Source organism: Misgurnus anguillicaudatus, chromosome 17 (genome assembly GCF_027580225.2).
Source record: "Misgurnus anguillicaudatus chromosome 17, ASM2758022v2, whole genome shotgun sequence".
NCBI classification, from domain to species: Eukaryota; Metazoa; Chordata; class Actinopteri; order Cypriniformes; family Cobitidae; genus Misgurnus; species Misgurnus anguillicaudatus.
Genome location: NC_073353.2, coordinates 37879277 through 37901013, shown reverse-complemented (window position 1 = coordinate 37901013; position 21737 = coordinate 37879277). Strand labels below are relative to the sequence as shown.

The following is a 21737-nucleotide window of genomic DNA, read 5'->3' as shown; positions in this document are numbered from 1 at the left end:
AATAATAACCAAAATAATAAATTATTTGATGTGAACGGAGACCAGCAGGGAAGCAATTGAACTCGGGTTCGGACGAGGCAAATTAACCAAAGTATGAAAGGTATTGATATGAATGTGAACGGTCAGAACGGCAGCTGAAGTCCCTCATTTAAATAAAAAGAGCCAATAATCAACCGTTAAAGAATGACATTCTCTGGAGGAGGGACAAGTCTTGCTTTAGCAAACCTGGAGGCGTTGCAAATATGGCTGTGCAACGACACAACTTCCTTAAAAAGACTTTGGCCGTGTTCAGACCGCCAGCGACTAGCAGTAGCAGTCTAGCAGAGCGACATAATCTCATTCATTTCAATTGAATCTTGGTGTCTTCCGATGACAGTGACTGTTTATGACAGGAAGTGGGCGTGTCTAGTGACGAAAAATGCTTAACTTTATGAGAACGATGAGCGTCTTTCAGGAGCAACTACCAATGAGAGCGAAGCAGTGGAGTTCACGTCGCCCGTCTCTCGTCAGTTACTGCAGTAGGTGGTAGTTATTTATTTATAATAACCAGACTAAGAAAACCAATCCTAACTCTTTTCTGAGAGTTTCGAGTTAACTCGTCAATTAAGACAAAACGCTTCTATGCCATGACAAGTTTTCCCAGCAATCCATTTTTCCTCTATTATCCACCAGGTGGAGCTCTTACCCAACTTATAAAACCCGGAAGCATCCCTATAGGGCCAAACAGTACAAATCGTTCTGAATCTGATCTCGATCAAAAGTCCTTCACAAAAATGCAATTATCTCCTTTTTTACTCTAAATTTGGCATTTTTAAGAAACCTACCCATATTTGAGAAATGATAAAAAGAACAAATGAAGTTGGAATGAAAAGTTTTTTTTTCTGAAAGCAGGTCTGTTCTTTCATTTGTTAAATGTTTATATATTTTAAGAAGAAAGCTTTCTGGAAGGCATTAAACTTTTGTAAAAATCATAAAAAAATGCTGGCACTGGCAACTTTTTAATAAATGCTAGTGGGGAAAGAGTTAACGACCTTATTTCAAGAGATGAGCGACACACAGCAAGAAAGTCACTGGTGGTCTGAACATGGACATGCTAATGACTGCAGAAACCAAACTCTGAGGCGCAGAAATACGTCTCTTTATTATTTATATTTATTATTTTCATTATTTACCTCTTGTAAAGAAATGTCACATTATTTAAATTGCTGCACACAACGTGCTGTATGAACATTCGTGTTACAGAGATAAAGGTAATGGACACTAAAACAGCTCGAAAGCGCCATCTAATGTCAGCACAGCCACAGTGCCACTGGTGATTTACTGAAGCAATAAACTTGATAGATGCTCTCAAAAGAAAGTCCTTTATGAAGGAAATAAGTCAATAAAATCAGATCTTAACACTTTCATATCAGTCTACAAATATTTATACAAAACCATTTTACTCACAGATAGTCAAAGCATCTGTCAATACCCAGCATTCATTATGTGAATGAATACATTACACATCCATCACAGCACAGTAACTCTGTCTCGTGTAGCGATACACATCACACTACACAATAAACTACCCACACAATAAACCCGTTTAAAGAGAGGCTGACAAGATCACTCCCCTTCCCACAATGCCCAATAAGGCACAGGTTTCCTCCACCATCAACGTTTCTATAAAAAATGTATGTAAATGATGAAAATTGAGACCTAAATGTGTCTTTCGCAACTCTGAAATAAAATACAAGCATGTGAATGTAAAATGAATTACAAACACTGTACCATGTGATGTTATATATTATTGTAGTAACCCAATGAAACAGGAACAATGAGGACACCCAACAAAAGCTTCATGACTGACTGCAGATCAGATGCTGATTGACACTCACCAGCCTGTGTTGGCCAGAGCGATGGACACTGAGCTCAGCAGCAGGTTACATTTGGACTCGCTAATAATGGCCTCACAGTTCGCCCCTGGAGAAATCACCACAAACTCACGCAAACCATACCTGCAAAACACACACACAGACACAGACACAGACACACACACAAACACACACACACACACACACACAGACACACATTAGGAAGTAACAGAACAGAAAACACCTGCAAATGCAAAAAAACTAAGAAATGGAATGGAATAATGAATAATAATAACGAGAACATTTATTCAGGTTAGAATCTCTTGGCTTAAACCCCAGTTTGAGTCTCATGGCCTGTAGTGCCCTTGAGCAATGCATCTTTACCCCAGTTGCACCATGGGCGCTGCAGTGATAGCTGCCCACTTGCTCCAGGTGTGTGTGTGTGTGTGTGTGTGTGTGTGTGTGTGTGTGTGTGTGTGTGTGTGTGTGTGTGTGTGTGTGTGTGTGTGTGTTCACAATGAGTTAAATGCAGAGGTCACGTTTTGAGTATGGGTTACTATACGTTACAAAACATATCACACTTTCAATGCTCTATTACTAAGCAATACAGTCACGGTCAACATTATTGGTAAATATGGCCAAAGAAGCCCATGGAAGTAAATCTGCATTGATAATCCTTTAGATCCTACATTCAGAAAAAAAAACAATCACAAAAATCATACCTTTCAACCGGGTAAACTAACAAACTGGGGAGAAGTCCCATTATAAAATCAATATTTTTCTCCAATACATGTTGGACTCAATTTTTGGCACAACTTCTTTATCAGCAAAATATCTTTGAAGTTTATTCCCATGCTTATTTACATTATTTTAATATAGCAGGGTGACTACAAACATGAAACTGCCTTTAAGAAAATAACTTTCCACCATCAGGGAAATAATAAACAAGTTCAAATTAACTGGAGATGTTACTAATCTGCCTGGAAAAGGATGTTTGTCTAATGTCTATATTGGCTTAATTGTGAGGGAAAGAGTTTGGGAGAAATGCAGAAATTACTTGAGAGGTGAGGTTTGAAAACCTAAAAAGATCAATCAAACGGCACCTGAATCACCATAAGCTGCTTGGGAGGTTTCAAGAAAACCAACTCCAGCATATTCGGTTGTCAGACACTACTGGAACTTCAAACTAGATCATAATTTATATAACAAAGCTATTAAGTCCCTTTATGCAGGTACAAAAAGTGTTTTGTGTTCTGTGCCATTTGGAGAAACAGAGAGTTTCTCATATAGTAGTTATTCAATTCAATTCAATTCAATTTTATTTATATAGCACTTTTCACAATTGTTAATTGTTGCAAAGCAGCTTTACATGAGTAAATGTAGGGGAGAACACAGAAAATCAATAGATAATATAAGAAGTAGAATATTGCGCCTAAGGATAAACCGTACAAGCTAGCGTTTTAATAATGTAACGTATACAGTAAAGTGCTTAAGTTAAGCCCAAGTTGGCTGACTCTCCCTGGGACGCAAAAACCCCCTAGGAGAAAACCCTGTGGGAAAAACTCCTAGAAGGACAAAAACCCTTGGGAGAAATTAATATATATTTATATATATAAACACGGTAGGGATAGGAAGCGGGTAAGGGGATTAAACTGGTTTAGCTGGGGGTCGTTGGACGAGCATCGGCTGGGCATCAGTAGATCAGTGGTGTGATGACCTTCACAGCAACAGGAACTGGGTCTGTTTGTCTCATTGTCCTCGGGGTCGAAGACAAGACAGGGAGACAAAAACAGAGTTCTATTAGCGTAGGGGCCGTTCGCATGTAATGCAAGTGTCACACAGTATTGTGGTTTAAAATCCGCTCGGTTCCAGACAGGCTAACTATTGCGGCATAAGTATATTACCCAGATGAGTTGTTCTAGACAAAATAACTATTGCGGGATAAGTACAATTACTGGACATTTTATGTGAATGCTTTGTTAAAGAAGAATGTCTTAAGTTTAGCTTTAAATTGATCGACTGTGTCTGACACTCGAACATTATCTGGTAAATCATTCAAGAGCTAGGGGCTAAGTAGGAAAAGGATCTACCACCTTTAGACACTTTTGATATTCTAGGGATAATTAAGTGACCAGAATTTTGTGATCGCAGTTTACGTGGTGGATTGTATTCTGATCTAGGCCATTTAAGGCTTTGTAGGTGATAAGTAGTATTTTAAATTGTGTGGAAAGATGCCAGAATTGGACTTATGTGGTCATACTTTTTAGATCGAGTAAGCACTCTTGCGGCGGCGTTTTGAACCAGCTGTAGCTTATTTACCTGATTTGCGTGACATCCCCCGAGTAACGAGTTACAAAGCTTTTCTGCATCTGATGCAGACAGCATATGGCGTATTTTTGAGATATTTCTAAGATGGAAGAATGCTGTGCGGCAGACGTTGGAGATATGACTATCGAAAGATAGATTGCTGTCGAACATTACGCCTAAACTCTTAACCGTGGAAGATGGCACCACCGTGCAGCCATCAATGGGCAACTTGTAATCTGACATATTATGTTTGGAGCGATTTTGTTCAATAATAAGTATCTCTGTCTTATTGAAGTTGAGCATAAGAAAGTGCTAATTAGTTATGCATGTTGCTTAATTAAAAAACTTAAAAAAAAAGCTTCAAGTGTTTGTATTACAGTATTAATAAATAATTTGAGTACAAGATGGGACGAGACTGCTGCAGAAGATAAAAACATGTCAATTGATTATGTCCTCCTTAAATATGGGCAGTCATGTGTCTTTAAAACAATGAATGAAGCTCAAACTGCAAAGAGCCTCCAGTCAAAAAAGTGAACGTAACAGAGCTCGTGCTAATGGTTAATATCAGCAGCAGGACTTTTTAACATCTGAAAGGATTAAATACTGGAGCAGAGTGTTCTGGCAATCCTCCTCATAGGGATTGGACGATAAATTGTGTAATTCTGCTTGCTATGCTTCTCAATGAATTACGGTGAAATGCTGCTACATCCAAAAGCCAGAGGGCGCTCTCGTGCAGAAACTCAATATGCGCCGCAGAGAAAGTACCATAATATGAGCCATAATAGAGTGTATGCATTGACGCCACTTTTCTACGTGACCACGCCGGATTTTGCCCTGTTGAGTGGCAAAACATTCAACAAAATGGCTGGCTGTTTTAGCGGCGGCCATGAAAATGTCAGTATAACTGACAATTATCAGCAAAAATTCAATTTAGTTGCACTTGATAGTTACCTTAGCAACTTTTCAACCCACTTGTGGTCTGTGGACGTTGGCATGAACGATCTATTTACGTCTCCTTTCTGTATTTCTTGTCAGTCTGTAAAACGATAGCTCCGAATTCTTGTTAAACTGTTAGTACAGTCTATCGTACAACAGCTTTTTCCCATTTAGATGTGTTTTCGCTGATTTCACATTGTACACAAATTCTGCCCCTCTGTCTTTGCCACTCAGTGGATGTAACCTAAGTCACTTTCAATGAAGGTGATGTCACGTGCATACCCTCTATACATGAAAGAGCTGTACATCATATCAGGTATTATTAGTATAAATTGCGATTAATTATCCCAGCCCTACTCATCACTGTGACAAACTAGAAGAGATAAGCTTAAACTAACAAAGGTTAAAAAGTCATTGTTAACACAGTGTCAAAATGTCACGATCACATCATCTGACTGAAGACTCATCCTTACCATCTGACCAGACAGTGTGCTCGTGGAGGAAAGTCATTGTTCATGGACATCAGATCCTGCATACCCAGCGGACTCGCGTCTGTAAGCACATTGGACATTAGTCTCAAGCAGGTCAAGGGTCAACTGACGAGGGGTAAAGGTCAGGATCTAGCGCACCTTCTTCTGGTTCAATCCTGCAGTCATTCTCTGCCGACTCTTGTTTTAGATAGTGATGTGTGATGGAGAACTTGAAATCAGCAAAGTTGATCTCTTGACACGTTTCCTCCCAGATGCCGCTGGTATATTCACCCTGTTCAAGTCAAAACTGTCAGTCTACTCTCTGACACATTTGTTTCCTCAATTCATCTAGTTGATTAACTAGCAACTATTAAAATGACGCACTTTGTTTCCCTATGAACTAACTGGTAATATATGTGAGAAGTGCTCAAGTAGTGAGACACGAGGTGATAAACTGAGAACATCTGGACCAAGAGAAGCTATTTACAAAACCCTAAATGCAAAGACAATCCCTATGTCTCTATTAACTCCAAACTACTTTCCTTAAAAAGAATTGACATCTTCCCACAACCGTTAAACAAATGCTTTAACTATCCCATAGCAAGTTACTTTATCTAAGGAATGTAGATGTTTAATGATGGGTTTTAATAGATTTGAAAAACACCCTTCTCAGGATGCTTTCCAACACGACTACCGATCAGTTTCCAGTCATTCAGCACTTCTTCAACTCTGGATATAAATCTACAGAGACGTTAAAACAACATTTAGATGATATCAGATTCAAGTAGACAAGACCAGTGTAAATAAATACAAACACAAAACAAAGACAACCAACATTTGAGTCATTTTACTGAAAGTAACTGGATCTGATCTGACAGAAAAACATCTGAAGAAAACAATGACAGATAAAGAGTTCCTTCCTAACACAGTAGTTAAGTTAGCAGCTGTCAAATCGACGTCAGCATTTCTAACACATCAGCGAATAAAAAAATGTTTTTACATGATCTTTTTCTTGAAGCTGCGTATATCCAGTTTGTGTTACCTAACAAAACCGTCAGAAACGTTGATGAATGTGTGTTTGTGTAAATATTTGTGTACCTTTCCCACTCAGATGCTGTAGTGAAATCTGTAATCTCAAACACTTCACACTCGGGCTGAAATACAAGCGATAGATTTCACTCGACTTTAAAAATCATATCAACAGAATAATACCACACGTTCATATAACCCAATCAAGCCATGTAAAGATACTGAAGAAGACACTCACATCACTGTCAGCCGCCATCTTTGCGCTGTGTTTATTTCTGTGTTTACGTCACTTGAAACGTCGACTGAAAATACATTTCCCAGGGTTCCTAGCGCTAATCTACTTCCGTGTTCTGACGGCTGTGAGGTCTCGAATCTTTCAGAACTTTCCTCCCAGTCCTCACTCACAGAGAGCGAAGCGTCGCGAGCGGCAGAGGTTAAATTAAATCATGCGCTGGTTCGAGGGTTCGATCCCGGCGGCCATCGCGTCAGCCAAACAGCTCAGATGTGTGTTTGTGGTGGTGATCACAGGGAATGCCTCACGTTAGCATTCGTGCTAATCATCTGCATTATCCAACTCACTCGTAACAGCTCAGATGATGTGTTTGTGATCACAGGTGGCTCACTAGCATTAGCATTCGTGCTAATCGTCAGCATTATCACTCAGATTCAGAATGACCTGTAATGTTTACTGTTGTGTTTTTTTGTCATAGTCGATGATGACAGAGACTGGTATTATACTGATCTAATGTCAATAAGAGGTTTACAATTAATAGTCCTATTATTTTGTGTTAACAACAGCTTGATTGATTAAGACATCTTTTATGCTCGGTAACATCGTTTGGATTTGTCCAGTCACAACCGTATCATTTCATCTAAAACGATCATGTGATTTCAGAAACAATCTGTATTTTGTTATTCGCAGCTGTCGCAAAGCAGCTTTAAGTGAAAGTGAAGTATGGTAATAATACTCATGCATCCAGTGAGTAGTGAACACACGGAGGGAGCTGTGGTGTGGTGTGATGTGATGTGATGTGATGTGATGTCACTCGCGGAGGAAATATGATGATTTGATCAAGGACATCTCAGTCAGTTCATGTTGGCATTAAGAATCAAAAACCTGCTTCCGTCGTAGGGTTGCAAGTACGACTTTCTAAACATTGGCCCACACCGACCCCTGTTGATTCATCTGAACTTGCACTTTGCTTATCTGTTTGTTTCTACATGTTTTGTTGGCATTGCAGATATTTGTACATTTGTTTGGTTAAATGCCAATCCATCTACATCTGTGCTACTGTGTTTTCGTGCATGTGTGTCTGTTTATCCATCATTGGACTGATCTCTGAATGTTTTGACATTACAGGGAATGATGATCAGTCCACTCAACTGATGTCCAGCTGGGAGGAGGACGGTGTGTCGGATGCAGCTCATAATAGTTGCGTTGCAATTCGAGTGGATGCTCAGAGGTCAGACATGTGTTTGTGTATAACTAACTGCTGATCACATGTAATGTCGTGTCGCTCATCTCTCTCTCTTTCATCTTACAGTGAAACATGTGTGCAGTTTTCTCAAATCTGTATCCTTACTGTGCGTTTGAGGCGAAACATCAGATTGCAGTCAGACTCCTATTCACACAATTAAAGAAATAAAGTAGGCAGAACTTTAAAGACTCCCAGAAGTCCTGCAGAGTTCAGCCAATCAGATGATGACTTTAAAATGTATGAAATGTTTCCAGTTGGTCTGCGTCTCTGATGTCATGTCAAGAAGCTGAGGGTTTGCTATACGTAGCTGTACCCATAGATATGTATAAAGGCTAGATGTGTTACGGCGGAGTCTCTAACGTCATCACCTGGCGGCCATCTTGCCACGGGCAGCTCGCTCGCTCGTGGCATTGAGTTTAATGGTGCGGGTGCTTTTGGATGACCATGGCTTGCTCAATTTTCTACCAATTTTCCAACGGTTTGGTTTCTTACAAACGTTATTTCAGTGGCTATAATTCTGGACATTTAACATGTTTCATGAAATATTTTTTTTATTATAAGTAGGCTATGCAGTGTAATAGGTACATCTTTGACATTTAAAACAAACTAACCGTTTGGAAAATTGGTGGAAAATTGAGCGGGTTGTGGTCGTTTTGAAGTGCCTGCGCCATTGGGGCTCAGTGCTACGAGTGAGAGAGCGCCCTGTCGTGGGATGGCCGCCAAATGCGGACGTTCCACTCAATTGGCCAGCAGCGCGGCGAGACATCTAGCCTTTATACATATCTATGGCTGTACCCTAATTACTGACAGTGACATATGTAAGGGATAGCATTTCCCAGCGACCTTAAAGGCACAGTTCATAAAAAATAAAATTCTGTCATAATTTACTCACCCTTATGTTGTTACAAACCTGTATACATTTCATTGTTCTGCTGAACAAAAAAGGAAAATATTTGTGTAATGAAGCAGGAAACAGAAGCACAATTGACTTCCATAGTAGGAGAAAATACAATCCGTTTGGTTACAAACATGGCTCAAAATATCTTTTTGTGCACTGTCTGTGTAATAATAATAATAATGTGATTTATTCCTCTATAGACAGCACCGTGTTAGTGAATGTAATGTATTAGATGTGACTGATCATAATGAAAAAGGTCTTAACTTAGACCTGGTAAGATCCGGTCGTGTGTATCCCGTCCTGTTTTTTTATCGGAGAGAACGGCGTCCCGCTGGAGGTCATCGCCGGCGCCATCACAGCAGAGGAACTCACACGGAGAATCAACAAAGTGAAACAGGTGAGAGAGCGGCTAAGCTCTTTTCTTCACCTCACGCTCTTGATCAAAACTCACTTGCTGATTGTTATGACGGCAGCAGGGTTTGATCCACTGATGTGGGTTCTGACTTCAGTGATTCTGAGCCAGATATATTGGTTTAAATTACCCTTAACGCTTGACCCTCGGAAATGATTGATCTGTTACTTATTAGTTACATTTAGCTGAATGAACGTATCTGTTTCCGTACAGATGCACACGCAGCAGATCGAGGGCCCAACAGCAGACACAGAGAGACCAGATCAGTCCGTCTCTCATGTGCCGGACGCTCGCAGCACGAATGACGTTTCATCTAACTGCAGCTCTGCCACATCTAAAGGTGACGGTCAAAATTAACGTGTTGACTTCTCTAGATGTCAATGTGTTTATATGTATTACAGGCCAGATTTGGTATTTTTCAGACACGATTGTGGTATATAATTCACAGACAGGTGACACATGCAAATTTCTAGCATTTGCGTGTTTCGATTCATGGTTTCATTGAGGCTCCAGTGGCTCACAGGCGTCTCATTGAGCCTGATCAGATGTTTCTGTTTGCAGAATCGCTGTCTGTGCCAGTGAAGGAAGAGAAAACGTCCGGCCAGGTGACGGCAGCCGATGAGAAAAGTCCCTCGTCAGAGGAAGTGCCACAGTCTACTGAACCTCTAGATGTGAAGGTGGAGCGGTGGGTGGAGCTACATTTTATATTTATGCATTTGAAAGACATATTTTTATCCAAAGTGCATTTTTCTTAAGGCTTTTGTGGCTTATGTAGCCTAGAAAAACAAAGAATCAGATTGTGATCAGAATCTGCTCACCCAAAAGTAGTAAGTACCGATTATTTCTCAGACGTAACATCGAAACGAAAAGTTGAATATGCTGCAACGCTAACTCAGAGGTTTCATTCCCAGGGGACACACAAACTGATTAAAAATGTATGCCATTAATAAATTAATTGTGAGTGACTTTGGATAAAAGCAGTAACCAAATGCATGAATGTACAGTTAGTGCTTTACTTAGTGATGCCTGAAACAAAACTCTGATCCAGTAATTCATTATTTCCTCACCGCGCTTCATCAAAGCATCCAACTTGTCACACTGGAACTGGAAATAGCCTTTGCTCTCTTTGTGTGCAGTTAGTAAATGGACTAAAACGCCTTTGTGTGATGTTTAAATGATAACGCCGTCTTACAAATCCTCATCTGTAGGTTAACAAAGAAACTTGAGGAGAGACGTGAACAGAAGAGAAAAGAAGAAGAAGAGGCAAGTCATTGTGAATGTTCAGTGATTGTGGGTCTTAAGGGGGTGGCACACCGGACGAGATGAATCTAAAAACAGAACACGTTATTTTCTATGAATGTGAATCAGTTCCTTTGCTCCCTAGGTGGTGGGCTCTGGTAAAGACATTGCCTCATTATACATTCGGTCACTTATGGGATGACTTGTTTTTTTCTGGTGATGTGACTATAAAATCACGTGTAAGGTCACCACTGATATTTCTCAGCAACAGGCAAAAACCATATCTCTTATTTTTGTTTCAAGAGCATAATATCAGAAGTAATGCCCTTTGGAAATGATCTAATCTTACTAAACATAACATTTTCAAGCTGTGACAGTTAGGGAACGTCTTGCGATGGCTAACTCTGTGATCAATGCCCTAACTACTGAGCAAGGGAACTGATTGAGTCGCAACCTAGCGAAAGTTCGCTGCATTTTTCCAGTTCTCTGACAGTGTTTCTTACTTTATGATGTGTTTTTGTAGCTGTAGTGACTCTTAAGTTGCCAAATATCTAGTTGAGTTATGTGAGTGAGTTTTAAATCCTGTCACATATGCAGATCGAGTTACAGAAGGAGGTGGAGAGACGTAAAGTGGGCAAAGAGATGCTGGACTACAAGAGGAAACAGGAAGAGGAGAAAACCAGACGTCTGCTGGAGGAGAGAAACCGTGAGAAGGCTGAAGAGAAAGCGGCCAGAGAGCGAGTTAAACAGCAGATCGCTCTGGTGACTTTCCCATACGTGACCTTTGATGCATGCTGCAGGAACTGTTGTTGGTGGTGGTGTTACGGAGGCGACTGATGTAGTAGCAAAACACACCGACCGTGGCTGATGTTTGTGCTTTTGGTTCACAGGACCGTGCTGACCGAGCTGCCCGTTATGCACAGAACCAACAGGAAGCTGAAGCATCCAGATTAACGGCTCTGCAGGCCAGAGCGGCTGAAGATGAAGTGAAGAGAGAATCCACACATAGAGAGCGAAGTGCGTCCACAGATCCCTGCTGATAATGAATTCTTGAAATTGAATATCTGGATAAATTTCTGTTTTCAGGCAGTAATGTGTGTTCTTGTGGTGTGTTAGTATGAAGACAGCGTCACATAAAAGCTGTTTGGACATTATTCCCATCAAATTTACTCAATTCATGAGTGAAGGTTTACAACAATAAACTGAGTATTGTATAGCTGATCATCATGTGATCTCAACCTGAAGCGACCCACACTGTGTAAAATCAATCTTCAGCTTTCATTGGGCTGGAGTCTTCGTCTAGATCAGAGGTGCAAAAACTTGGGCCTGCGGGCCTTTTATGACCTTTTATTTGACTCGTCATGCCACGTGAGATAAAGAAAAGGATGAACATCATTGATGCAGATGTGCATATTTCTAATTAAACATTTTCAAAAATGTATTTTTTTTTATTTTATTTGTACATTACAAAAATGGAAATTGATATTAAATGCTAGGAATTAAATTGAATAATTGTTTTCCAAATACACGCGCACCTGTAGGTCCACAGCATGCACCACGAAACTCAGTGAAGGCCGCCACTACAGGGCCAACAATGGAGAGGTCGAGGCAGTGGCACACAGACAAAAGGAAATTTAAAAATGATTGGGAAAATAATTAACATTTGAAAATTAAACTGCATTAGCTATGCATAAACAGAGTAATGTTTGCTTGTTTATTTTTTTAAATATTATAAATTAGGAGAATCAGGGCAACTTTAATGTTAACATAACAGAACAACACAAGGGAAAACAAAAGCTCCAAGAGTGTACCAACAGGAAACAAAACATTTGGGCACCCCTGATCTAGATGTAAATCTATGAATGTACATTGTTTGACGCATATTTTTAAAATCTACTGTTGGTGTGTAATTTCAGCGTGTAAACTGATAATTGTTTTGGTAAAATTTGAATGTTTTGTTTCCTGTTGGTATACTCTCCAAGCTTCTGTTGTCCCTTTTATTTATTTATTTAAACACAAAATCAACAAATAATTTGTTAAGTAACATAACACAAAACCGTGTGTAAAAAATGAACACATCCTTTCTTAAAGTGTAGGTCCAGATATTATCCCATTAGTTTTGAGTTTTGAAATAAATGATGAAATTATTTATATATGAACAGAAGTTGCTAAATGACACCTACATCAAAAATGAGATCTTAATATTAGCCGAGTGCTTTGGACACGTACTATTAGTCCATCAAATACGTTTGCTCCTGTATAGCTCAGTGGTACAGCGTTGTGTTAGTAGCACAACAGGTTCACACCCAGGGAACACACATACTGATAAAATGTATAGCTTGTAATGCACTGTAAGTCGCTTTGGATTAATGCATCTGCTAAATCTAAATCCTTCAAATCCTCCTAAAGGCGAGGTGCGTGTTTTTAAAAAAAACACTTTGGAAAAGGGAGTCGGGCCGACTACCAAACACTTGTAGTCAATCAGCAGTAAGGGGCGTGTCTACTAACCGACATCAGTGCCTGGGTTGCGTACGTGTGGGGCGGGTCTATTAAATGAAGGTGCAGAATCTAATGGAGTAGGGCCGTGTTTGTTTAGGTGATTTCACATGTCAACATTGGCTTTCTGAGATCATGGACCCTGCCTTTAATCTCGCCCTCAGGCCATTCATAAATACAGTTTTTATTAAGCAGAATCCATTAAGAGTCTGATAAAAACTGCTCATTAACAAAGAAATCCAGCCAAACACACTTACAGGTTTAACATTTGACTCTTCATACAGTCGTATGCAAAAGTTTGGGCACCCGTGACAATTTCCATTATTTGCATTCATAAATATTGGCGTGTTTGGATCAGCAATTTCATTTTCAAATAACTAAAGGACACAGTCATATTTCAGTAATGAAATTAGGTTTATTATCAAAACAAATTTAGACAGGTGCATAAATTTGGGCACCCAACAGAAAAATCACATCAATATTTAGTCGAGCCTTTCTTTAGCAGAAATAAGCCTGTCCCATAGCCTGTAATGAGTGTCTGGATTCTGGATGAATGTATTTTGGACCATCCGTCCTTACAAAACATCTCCAGTTCAGTAAGGTTTGATGTTGCTGAGCATGGACAGCCCGCTTCAAATAACCCCACAGATGTTCAGTGATATTCAGGTCTGGGGACTGGGATGACCATTCCAGAACATATCAGAATTAACCTCTGCATAAATCCCTGAGTAGATTTTGAGCAGTTTTTTGGGTCGTTGTCTTGTTAAAATATCCAGGCCCAACTTTGTGACTAATTTCTCAACATTTTTCTCAAGAATCTGCTGATATCCATGCGACCCTCAACTTTAATCAGATTCCCAGTACCGGCACTGGCCACACAGCATGATGAAACTTCCACCAAATTTTGATGTGGGTTTCTTTTGCCGCCATGCATAAAGCCCCTTGTTATGACCAAGGCCACTGCGCCTTATTCCAAAATGAAGCTGGCTTGTCCAAATGTGCGTTTGCATACATCAAACTACTGTAGCATGTGTGCAGAAAAGGTGCACAGTGACAGCATCTGCAGTAAGTTGATGTTGTAGGTCTTTGGAGGGGGTTTGTGGGCTGTTTTTGACCGTTCTCACCATCCTTCGCCTTTGCCACTCCAATATTTTACGTGGCCTGCCACTTCTGGCCTTAACTCATTCACCGCCATTGACGAGTTATCTCGTCATTTATGAGTTCATATTTAACTAATAAATATGCCTTTCTGGACGAATTTCAAAGTGAAAGTGTAATAATTCTTTTATCCACTGGATGGCGCCAAACTGAATTTATCAAAAACAGAAGTTAAAAAGATTTAATGATTTATTTTAACTGCCTTTATGTTTGATAGTCATTCTAAGTCTGATCTCTAACATAAATTCCTTTACAAAAACGCAATTTTTTAAGCTTTTTGCTTAAAATGTTGTATTTTTCAAGAGAACTATCCATATTTCAGTGGTTAAATTAAGTTGAAAAAGTAAATATATAATGAAACGTTTTTTCCCCATTTTGTTTGTTTGTTTATTGTTTGTTTGAAAGCAGAGGGTGTGTTCTTTAATTTTATATAATTTGTATGTTTATATATTTATAGAAGATAATTTTTCCTGCAAGGAATTTTGTGAAAATTTTGTTAAAATCACAAAAATGCAGGTGGGCAACCATTATGTTGAAGAATCTTTGTTTTCAGGTCATTTGAGAGTTGTTTTGAGGCCTCCATGTTGCCACTCTTCAGAGGAGAGTCAAAGAGGACCCTAACTTTCAATTGGCCACCTAAAATACCTTTTCTTATGATTGGAGGCATCTCTCTATGAAGTTCAAGGCTTCATGAGCTCACCAAACCAATTGTGTGTTTCAATGAATCAGTGCTAATTAGTTACAGGTATTCAAATCAACAAAATGAAAAGGGTGCCCAAGTTTATGCACATGTCTAATTTCGTTTTGATGCATATTGCACATTTTCTGTTAATCCAATATATTTCACTTCTGAAATATTACTATGTCCTTCAGTTATTAGATAGATCAAAATGAAATTGCTGATCCAAAAACCCAAATATTTATAAATGAAACTCATGGAAATTGTCAGGGATGCCTAAACTTTTGTATATGACTGTATGATGTGATGTGTGCTCACTATGTAAATCTGCTTCTCTTATAGTGCGGTCACCAGGATACAGTTTCGTCTGCCCGACGGCTCATCCTTCACTAACCAGTTTCCATCAGAGACTCGCCTACATGAAGCCAGACGCTTCGCTGTGCAGGTCAGTTTCCATGGTGACGACCTGCGTTTGACTATGAATCGACTTGTTAAAAGGATAAATGTTATTTTCTGTATTTAACCTTGTGCTTTTCCAGCTCTCCGTGACTGTCAGAATAGTTTAAATGTGCAGCGCTTGTTTTATGAGTATCACGTAACTCTATTGCCATTGCTGTCTTCTTACAGGAGGTTGGAAACAGGTATGGTAACTTCTCGCTGGCCACCATGTTCCCAAGAAGAGAGTTCACAGCTGAAGATCTGGACAGAACTTTACTGGAGTTGGAGCTCGCACCCAGCGCCTCCATCGTTCTGCTTCCTGTGAGAGCTATGAACACTAACGCCAGCACATCACTTTACTGTTACTGACAGGATTCAGGGTAGAGGTCTTCTTGGGTCCAAAGAAATGTACCCCACCCAAAATGACCCAAATCACTTTTTACCCGGCATGCATAAATCGTGTATTTTTTAAGACCCCACCCGAGACAAACCCGACAAAATTATTTCCGAGGCTGACCCGAACCAGTGGCAAATTTTTTACCCGATTGGACCCGAATGTAAATGGCACTGACGTGTGTACAGTCTGCAGCCCCGCACAAACCAGTCAGACAGAAAGAAACCCCGGTGGCATTGCGACCAATTTGGCCCGCTGCTCCATTTATTTTCATAATCCGCCAGCCATACGATGTCACAAGCACTCTTGGCAAACAAAGGAGGCGTTAGTTAAGGAAATCTATGCACACACGCGTGAGAGAGTCTGGGTTTTCCCGGGTGCATTCAGTTTATATTGCCCTGAGACCTGATGCCATTAATATTATACCCGACCCGTGTCCCAGGCACACGTGAAACTTTTAGACCCGAACCCTCTCGGGTCAGACCTCGGGTTTTCGGATCTAGGACCTTGTTCACACTAGGGATGGGCATAATTAATCGACGATCGATAATTGATTAAGAATTTCGTCGATTTCGTAATTTGTTATCAATTAATCTAATGCATTTTTTTTTATCTAACTCCTGTTTCACAAATACTCCGTATGCAGTGCGTTTGCGTATGTGTGCGGCGAATCCGTCAAGCACCCGTTGCTCCTGACCGCTTATTCTGCATATAAAACGTTCATGTGATTGACACTTTCTGTGAACACTTTTCCGCATGAACAATAGAACAAAGCATCATTTTTTTTGCAAAACAATATATTTTAGATATTATTTGACAGACTAGTAAGTGTGGATTAAGGATGTTTAAAATCTCTAGCCTGGTGGTCAGGATCTGAATGGACCAAATCAGCAGTTTTGCAATGCTTTATTTATCTCCACAATAAGCAGAGTAACTTTGCAAGTCTACCCTTCCACATTATATATTTCCTACTATGTATGTATATGATTTCCAAATAATAAACGAGAGTATTCAACGACAAAAAGCGTCTCATATGGAAATAAATCCTCACAATAATATTATTTCTCAAAACTTTATGACAAAAATAAGCAACTGTATTCCTACAGTTATTCAAAGAGGCACACATTATTCCGCATATAATTTGAATAGTATACAAAAGTATTCATATAACGGCACGTTTCATATGGCAAATAAATATCATCACATTAACATTACAGCATAATGAAATGAATAAACAGACAATGAAACAGGATTGAAATATAAATTGTATTATTATTACCGGAAAAAAGCAATATTGCTAAAATAATCTCTGAGGTAAATGCGTCAAAAACGCTGTTAGCCGCACAATAAGTCTAAATGAGCAATAAAAGTGAAAAAAAGCATTATTAGGCCATGTCTTAAAAGTTTATATGACAAACAAATATTTAAAAGAAATGTATACTTACAGTTATTCAAAGATGCACACATTATTCATATTACTCCCGTTTATGAGCACGTTTGTCTCTGGCCTCGCTCTGTTATGTAATAGATTGACAGGTGCGCATCTCCGTCTTTCAAACATATATAATTTTGTAATTACTACCTTAGGAAAATTGCCATGATTTTATCATTGTAAAAAATTTTTTTTTTTGCAGATTAAAAACGATTTGTATTTCCGCAATTTTACTACAAATACCATGGTTATGGTATATTGTGGAGTTGGAGACCATAGTAAATTTGTGTCTACTGTTGTTTTACAACAAATAACAACTAAAAGACTATGTTAGTATAATTATACAATGGTAAATGGGGCTCAGAAAACACACGCTGTTTCACACATACTCTGTATGCGGAATAAGCCAAGTTAGCGCTGAGGTACCTGTGCATCCCGGTCAGTCTCCTTGGAGCGGCTGTTTTCGGCGGCGGCTGGACTGGCGGTCACCATGGGTTGCGGTCGCATCTGACCCCAAAACATCCTTTTATTTCTCAAAAACAAAAATCAGTAGACTGGTGCAGAAGTTATATGCGAGTTACTAAAGTTAGTTATTTTTCACGAGGCTTTAAGTAGCCTAATTTGTTATAGCCTAATGTTAGGAAGGCTAATATCTTGCACTTTCTTCTGGCTTGAATAATTTTGAGTTACATTTTGACAAAACCTTTCAGATCTAAGTGTTATGTTTTTTGTTTAATTTAATGTTAAACATGAATCTGTTTTTAAATTTTTTTTGGAACTAATAATGAGGTCTCTGTTTAAGAACGCTGGCTCGCAGCTGCAGGTTCCGCTGCTTTAGAGCACCACACATGCACGCACATATATGTTTGAAACATAGTTTAACTGTCTGCCACAAGTTGATCTTGTAATAAAGGTCTCATCGAGGAAAAACACGCTGTATATTTATATTCATTGCCTTTTTTAAGTATAAAAGTTAAATAACAAATTTTATTATAAAAATATTAATGATTAATCGATAGTCGATCATTAATTCTCCTGACGATCGACAAAGAAAACTTAATCGAATGCCCATCCCTAGTTCACACTGTCAGTCCAAATCCGATTTTGGTGCATATCCGATTGGAATCCAATCACATTTAGAACGTGTGAGCAGCCAAAAAGCACATGCAATCCGTTTGGAGCAGTCCATTTCTGACTAAATGATAAGGGGTGTTTGGGAAAGTTGAGGCAGATTGTTGTCCCAGCGCCACGTCATTGATTGGCATACAAACAGTGCAGATAATCCGGAACACGACAGAACGCTACAGGACGCACAAATCGGATCTGAACAGTCAAATGGATATGCACCATAATCGGATTTGGACTGATAGTGTGAACCAGGTCTTAGTGGACCCGTGAAGACCTCTAATTCTGGGTTTATCACATTACAAGCATTACAGTACAGTTTAAAGCAGAGATATACTTTCACAACACTGTGACTGTGTGTCTTTGTTTCTGTTCTCGAGTTGAACCCTAAATCCCCTGATGTGCGCTGCTCCATTAATACGAGTTTATGAATGATCACAATAATGCTGATATACATGATAAACACATTATATATTAGCAAGCAATGATTTGAATTTAAAATGATTTTTTAGTGTTGTGTCATTTTTACATTTAGGCTTTAGACAAGAAAGGGCCTTTATTAAGAACGGGTTGTTATGATTGCAGTTACTTCCTGCATTATTCTTTGTGAATCAGATTATGGGCTTCATGAGATGAAACTTTCATTTGTCATCTCTCTTCACTACAGCAGTCCAGTCGACCGTCTAACACTATGGTCCACTCGTCTGCGGGTGGAGGCGTCTGGGCGATGCTGGGCTCTTTGCTCTTCCCCCTGCTGGCCGTCTGGAGATTCATAAGCGGCTTCTTGTTCCGGAGTCCTCCTCCTTCTGTGCCTGCTCGACCTCAAAACCAGCATGCGGCTAACACCTTCAGCACAGGCTCCTCTTCCTCCTCCTCTTCCTCCTCTTCAGAACCAAAGCGGTAAGTCTTCGTCTTATCTGTCTTATCTGATGCTATAAAAATCTCTGACTGCACCATCAACAACATAGATTAATATATCGAATTACTAAAATGCCTGCATGTCGGGAAGTCAGGTTGATGTTATCCATTTTAGGATCTTGACTCGTAAAGTTTGCAGTAACTTAAATAAATATACTAGAATTGTAAGTAAGCCACTTTTCTGATAAATAGTATGCAAAAATCTTTTATGATTAATGAATCTTTATTATTCATCCAAACAAACAGCAAGTAGAAAAAACCCTGATAAGGTTTTTAGGGTCGTGCCACATAAATGTTTCCGTCTCACGTGTCATTTCAGAGATGCAGTTCGTAAAAGAGTTCTTGAGAAAAAATCTGAGGACTTTAAGAAAGATGGTAAGATTTATCGGCTCCGGACGCAGGAAGATGATGAAGACGACAACAACACCTGGAACGGCAACTCTACACAACAGATGTAACGCACTAACTAACCCCCGTGTGTGTGTGTCTCTCTGAAGAAGCCTGATTTATTTTCTTTTATTTTGAGTGTGTATCAGTCTTTATGGGGTGGGTTAATGGTGGCTATTTTAGGGCTGCAATTTCTATTTTTGCCCCTCCTTTTCACCAGGTATCCCTCATTGCCCCGCATGGGTTATTAATATCAGGTCTGTGTCTTATCTTCGTTGTGCGTGCACACTAGTTTATTGAAAGCTGATTCTACCTGGCTTGAAAGCAGGTAATGTGTCTGTTCCTGCGCAGACCTTTACAGTTTATTTATTAACTAACGCTGTGAAGTTTTGAAACGCTGCAGGTTTTTGAAACGTGGTTTTGACCCCGCGGGATCATAGACCTCCTCGGCAAGGCAATAGTATGTCTAACAGTTAACCACAGCGCAAACATTTAATGATAGGATTAAAGATGTTTTCAAGGAAACCCTAAATAACATAATTGTTTTCTCATTGAATTTGTGCTGGGTTAGGTTAAAAGGCAAGAACTTGTCTTCATATTTTCATATTATTATGTAACTGCAAAATATAATGTAATAAATATTTGATGAAACAATCCATTTAGCAGCCATTATGTGTTGTGCTTTATTAGTACCACATGCATTTTTTGTAGGCTTATATTAAGATTCTGCTGTATTTCTGTCACATGATTTTTGTTTTCGGATGTTTGACACGTTCGTTTCAGATTTTTTGTTTAAATAATAAGTGTTTATTATTAAATAAAAATTCAAACCAACATGTACCTGGCACAGATTATATCAAGGTTTCTATGATTGAAAACATTAAAACATTTTAAATGTGCTACATATTCTTCTGTGTATATTTCAAAGATTCATGTGTTTTTGTTGATCAGATTATGTTGTGATTGGTGGCTGTAAGGATCTTTTAACCGAGTGGTTCTCAAACTGGGGGCGTGAGATTATTATAACATTTTATAAAATGCAGTTATTTATTGTAAAATCTGTGTAATTAAACCTCAGAAAAATAAGGCTACTAACCTACAGCACTACATTTGTATCATTTTAATGTTTTGTTTAATTGAATTGAATTGAATTAAATTCATTTTTTTGTAGTTTTCACAATTTTGCATTATAGCAAAGCAGCTTTTCAGTAGTAGTACAGATCATCGAAATATAAAGGAGATATGGCGTCATTACAAAGCACAAGTTTATTATCAGTATCAACAATCACACCGTTATATTCATACATTAACCCTGTGTAGCAAATGATCCATGATGTTTACATTAAAGCGATAGTTAACCTTAAAATGAAAATTCATTTACTCATCCTTATGTTGTTCTAAACGTATGAATTTATTTTTTCTGCTGAACACAAAAGAACCCTAACCCTATTTTGAGAAATTATGCTAAACACACAGCAGGTAGTGTTTATTGACTTCCATAGTAGGAAAAATTATTTTGGAAGAATTGTGATAAATGATAAAAATATTTTGATAAATGATGGTAAGCACACAGTTGACGGTTCCCATTAAATTCCATCATATTTTTTTATTCCTACTATGGAAGTCAATGGTCACTATCTACTTTGTGTTTACCATAATTTCTCAAAATATCTTCTTTTGTGATCATCAGAAAAATAAATTCATACAGATTTAGAACAACACGATGAGTAAATGATGACAGAATTTTCATTTTTAAGGTGAACTATCTGTTTAACAGTTCTTGTCTGGCCGACTTTTTATATTGCTATTAAGAAAATGTTTATCAAAACAATTAAGATATGAGCAATCCAATCAAATTTACTGTTTTCAGTTCAAAATATGTCAGCATGTGCAAAAATGAACATATTTATGATTTGTGCAGCTTTTTTGTGGGTTTCCCTGCTGAAAAAACAATAAAACCATTATAGAAAATTCTAATGGTTTTATTGGGAATTGTATTGGTGCTAATGAAATATGGCCCAAAACACACTACAGTGTAAGTTAGTAGTTTTAATGGTAAAAGCTAATGGTTCCTATTAGTATTTTAAT

The 21737-nt window shown here is 38.7% G+C and overlaps 2 protein-coding genes across 3 annotated transcripts in view; one reads left to right on the top strand and one right to left on the bottom strand.

Annotated features, from left to right (window-relative positions):
• Positions 1–6978, bottom strand: part of rab3gap1 (RAB3 GTPase activating protein subunit 1) — a 33230-nt gene extending 26252 nt beyond the window's left edge. The window contains exons 1-6 of one of the 2 annotated variants that reach the window (XM_073854713.1): positions 6834–6978; positions 6665–6720; positions 6234–6307; positions 5726–5860; positions 5570–5648; positions 1878–1997 (exon numbers count right to left, since the gene is read on the bottom strand). In XM_073854713.1, the coding sequence (XP_073710814.1) occupies positions 1878–1997; positions 5570–5648; positions 5726–5860; positions 6234–6307; positions 6665–6720; positions 6834–6851 (482 nt within the window). In that variant the 5' untranslated portion in view covers positions 6852–6978. The remainder of the gene's footprint in view (positions 1–1877; positions 1998–5569; positions 5649–5725; positions 5861–6233; positions 6308–6664; positions 6721–6833) is intronic. The other variant, XM_073854714.1, reaches the window with a different exon arrangement.
• A 9-nt stretch (positions 6979–6987) lies between these two features.
• On the top strand, positions 6988–20551 carry ubxn4 (UBX domain protein 4). The gene is made up of 13 exons (XM_073854715.1): positions 6988–7129; positions 7962–8058; positions 8140–8168; positions 9250–9368; positions 9597–9723; positions 9945–10068; positions 10592–10646; positions 11220–11384; positions 11513–11644; positions 15302–15400; positions 15583–15714; positions 19012–19244; positions 19582–20551. Exons 1-13 carry the CDS (start codon positions 7042–7044, stop codon positions 19718–19720), a joined length of 1539 nt encoding a protein of 512 aa, XP_073710816.1. The 5' UTR covers positions 6988–7041; the 3' UTR covers positions 19721–20551.
• Positions 20552–21737: the final 1186 nt, after the last annotated feature.

Bases quoted from the DNA above. Each gene is read 5' to 3' on its own strand.
- ubxn4 (XM_073854715.1), top strand. From the start codon at position 7,042: ATGCGCTGGTTCGAGGGTTCGATCCCGGCGGCCATCGCGTCAGCCAAA. The intron at 8,059-8,139 runs GTCAGACATGTG...TTCATCTTACAG, and splicing joins ATTCGAGTGGATGCTCAGAG to TGAAACATGTGTGCAGTTTT. The intron at 15,715-19,011 runs GTGAGAGCTATG...TCTTCACTACAG, and splicing joins CCTCCATCGTTCTGCTTCCT to CAGTCCAGTCGACCGTCTAA.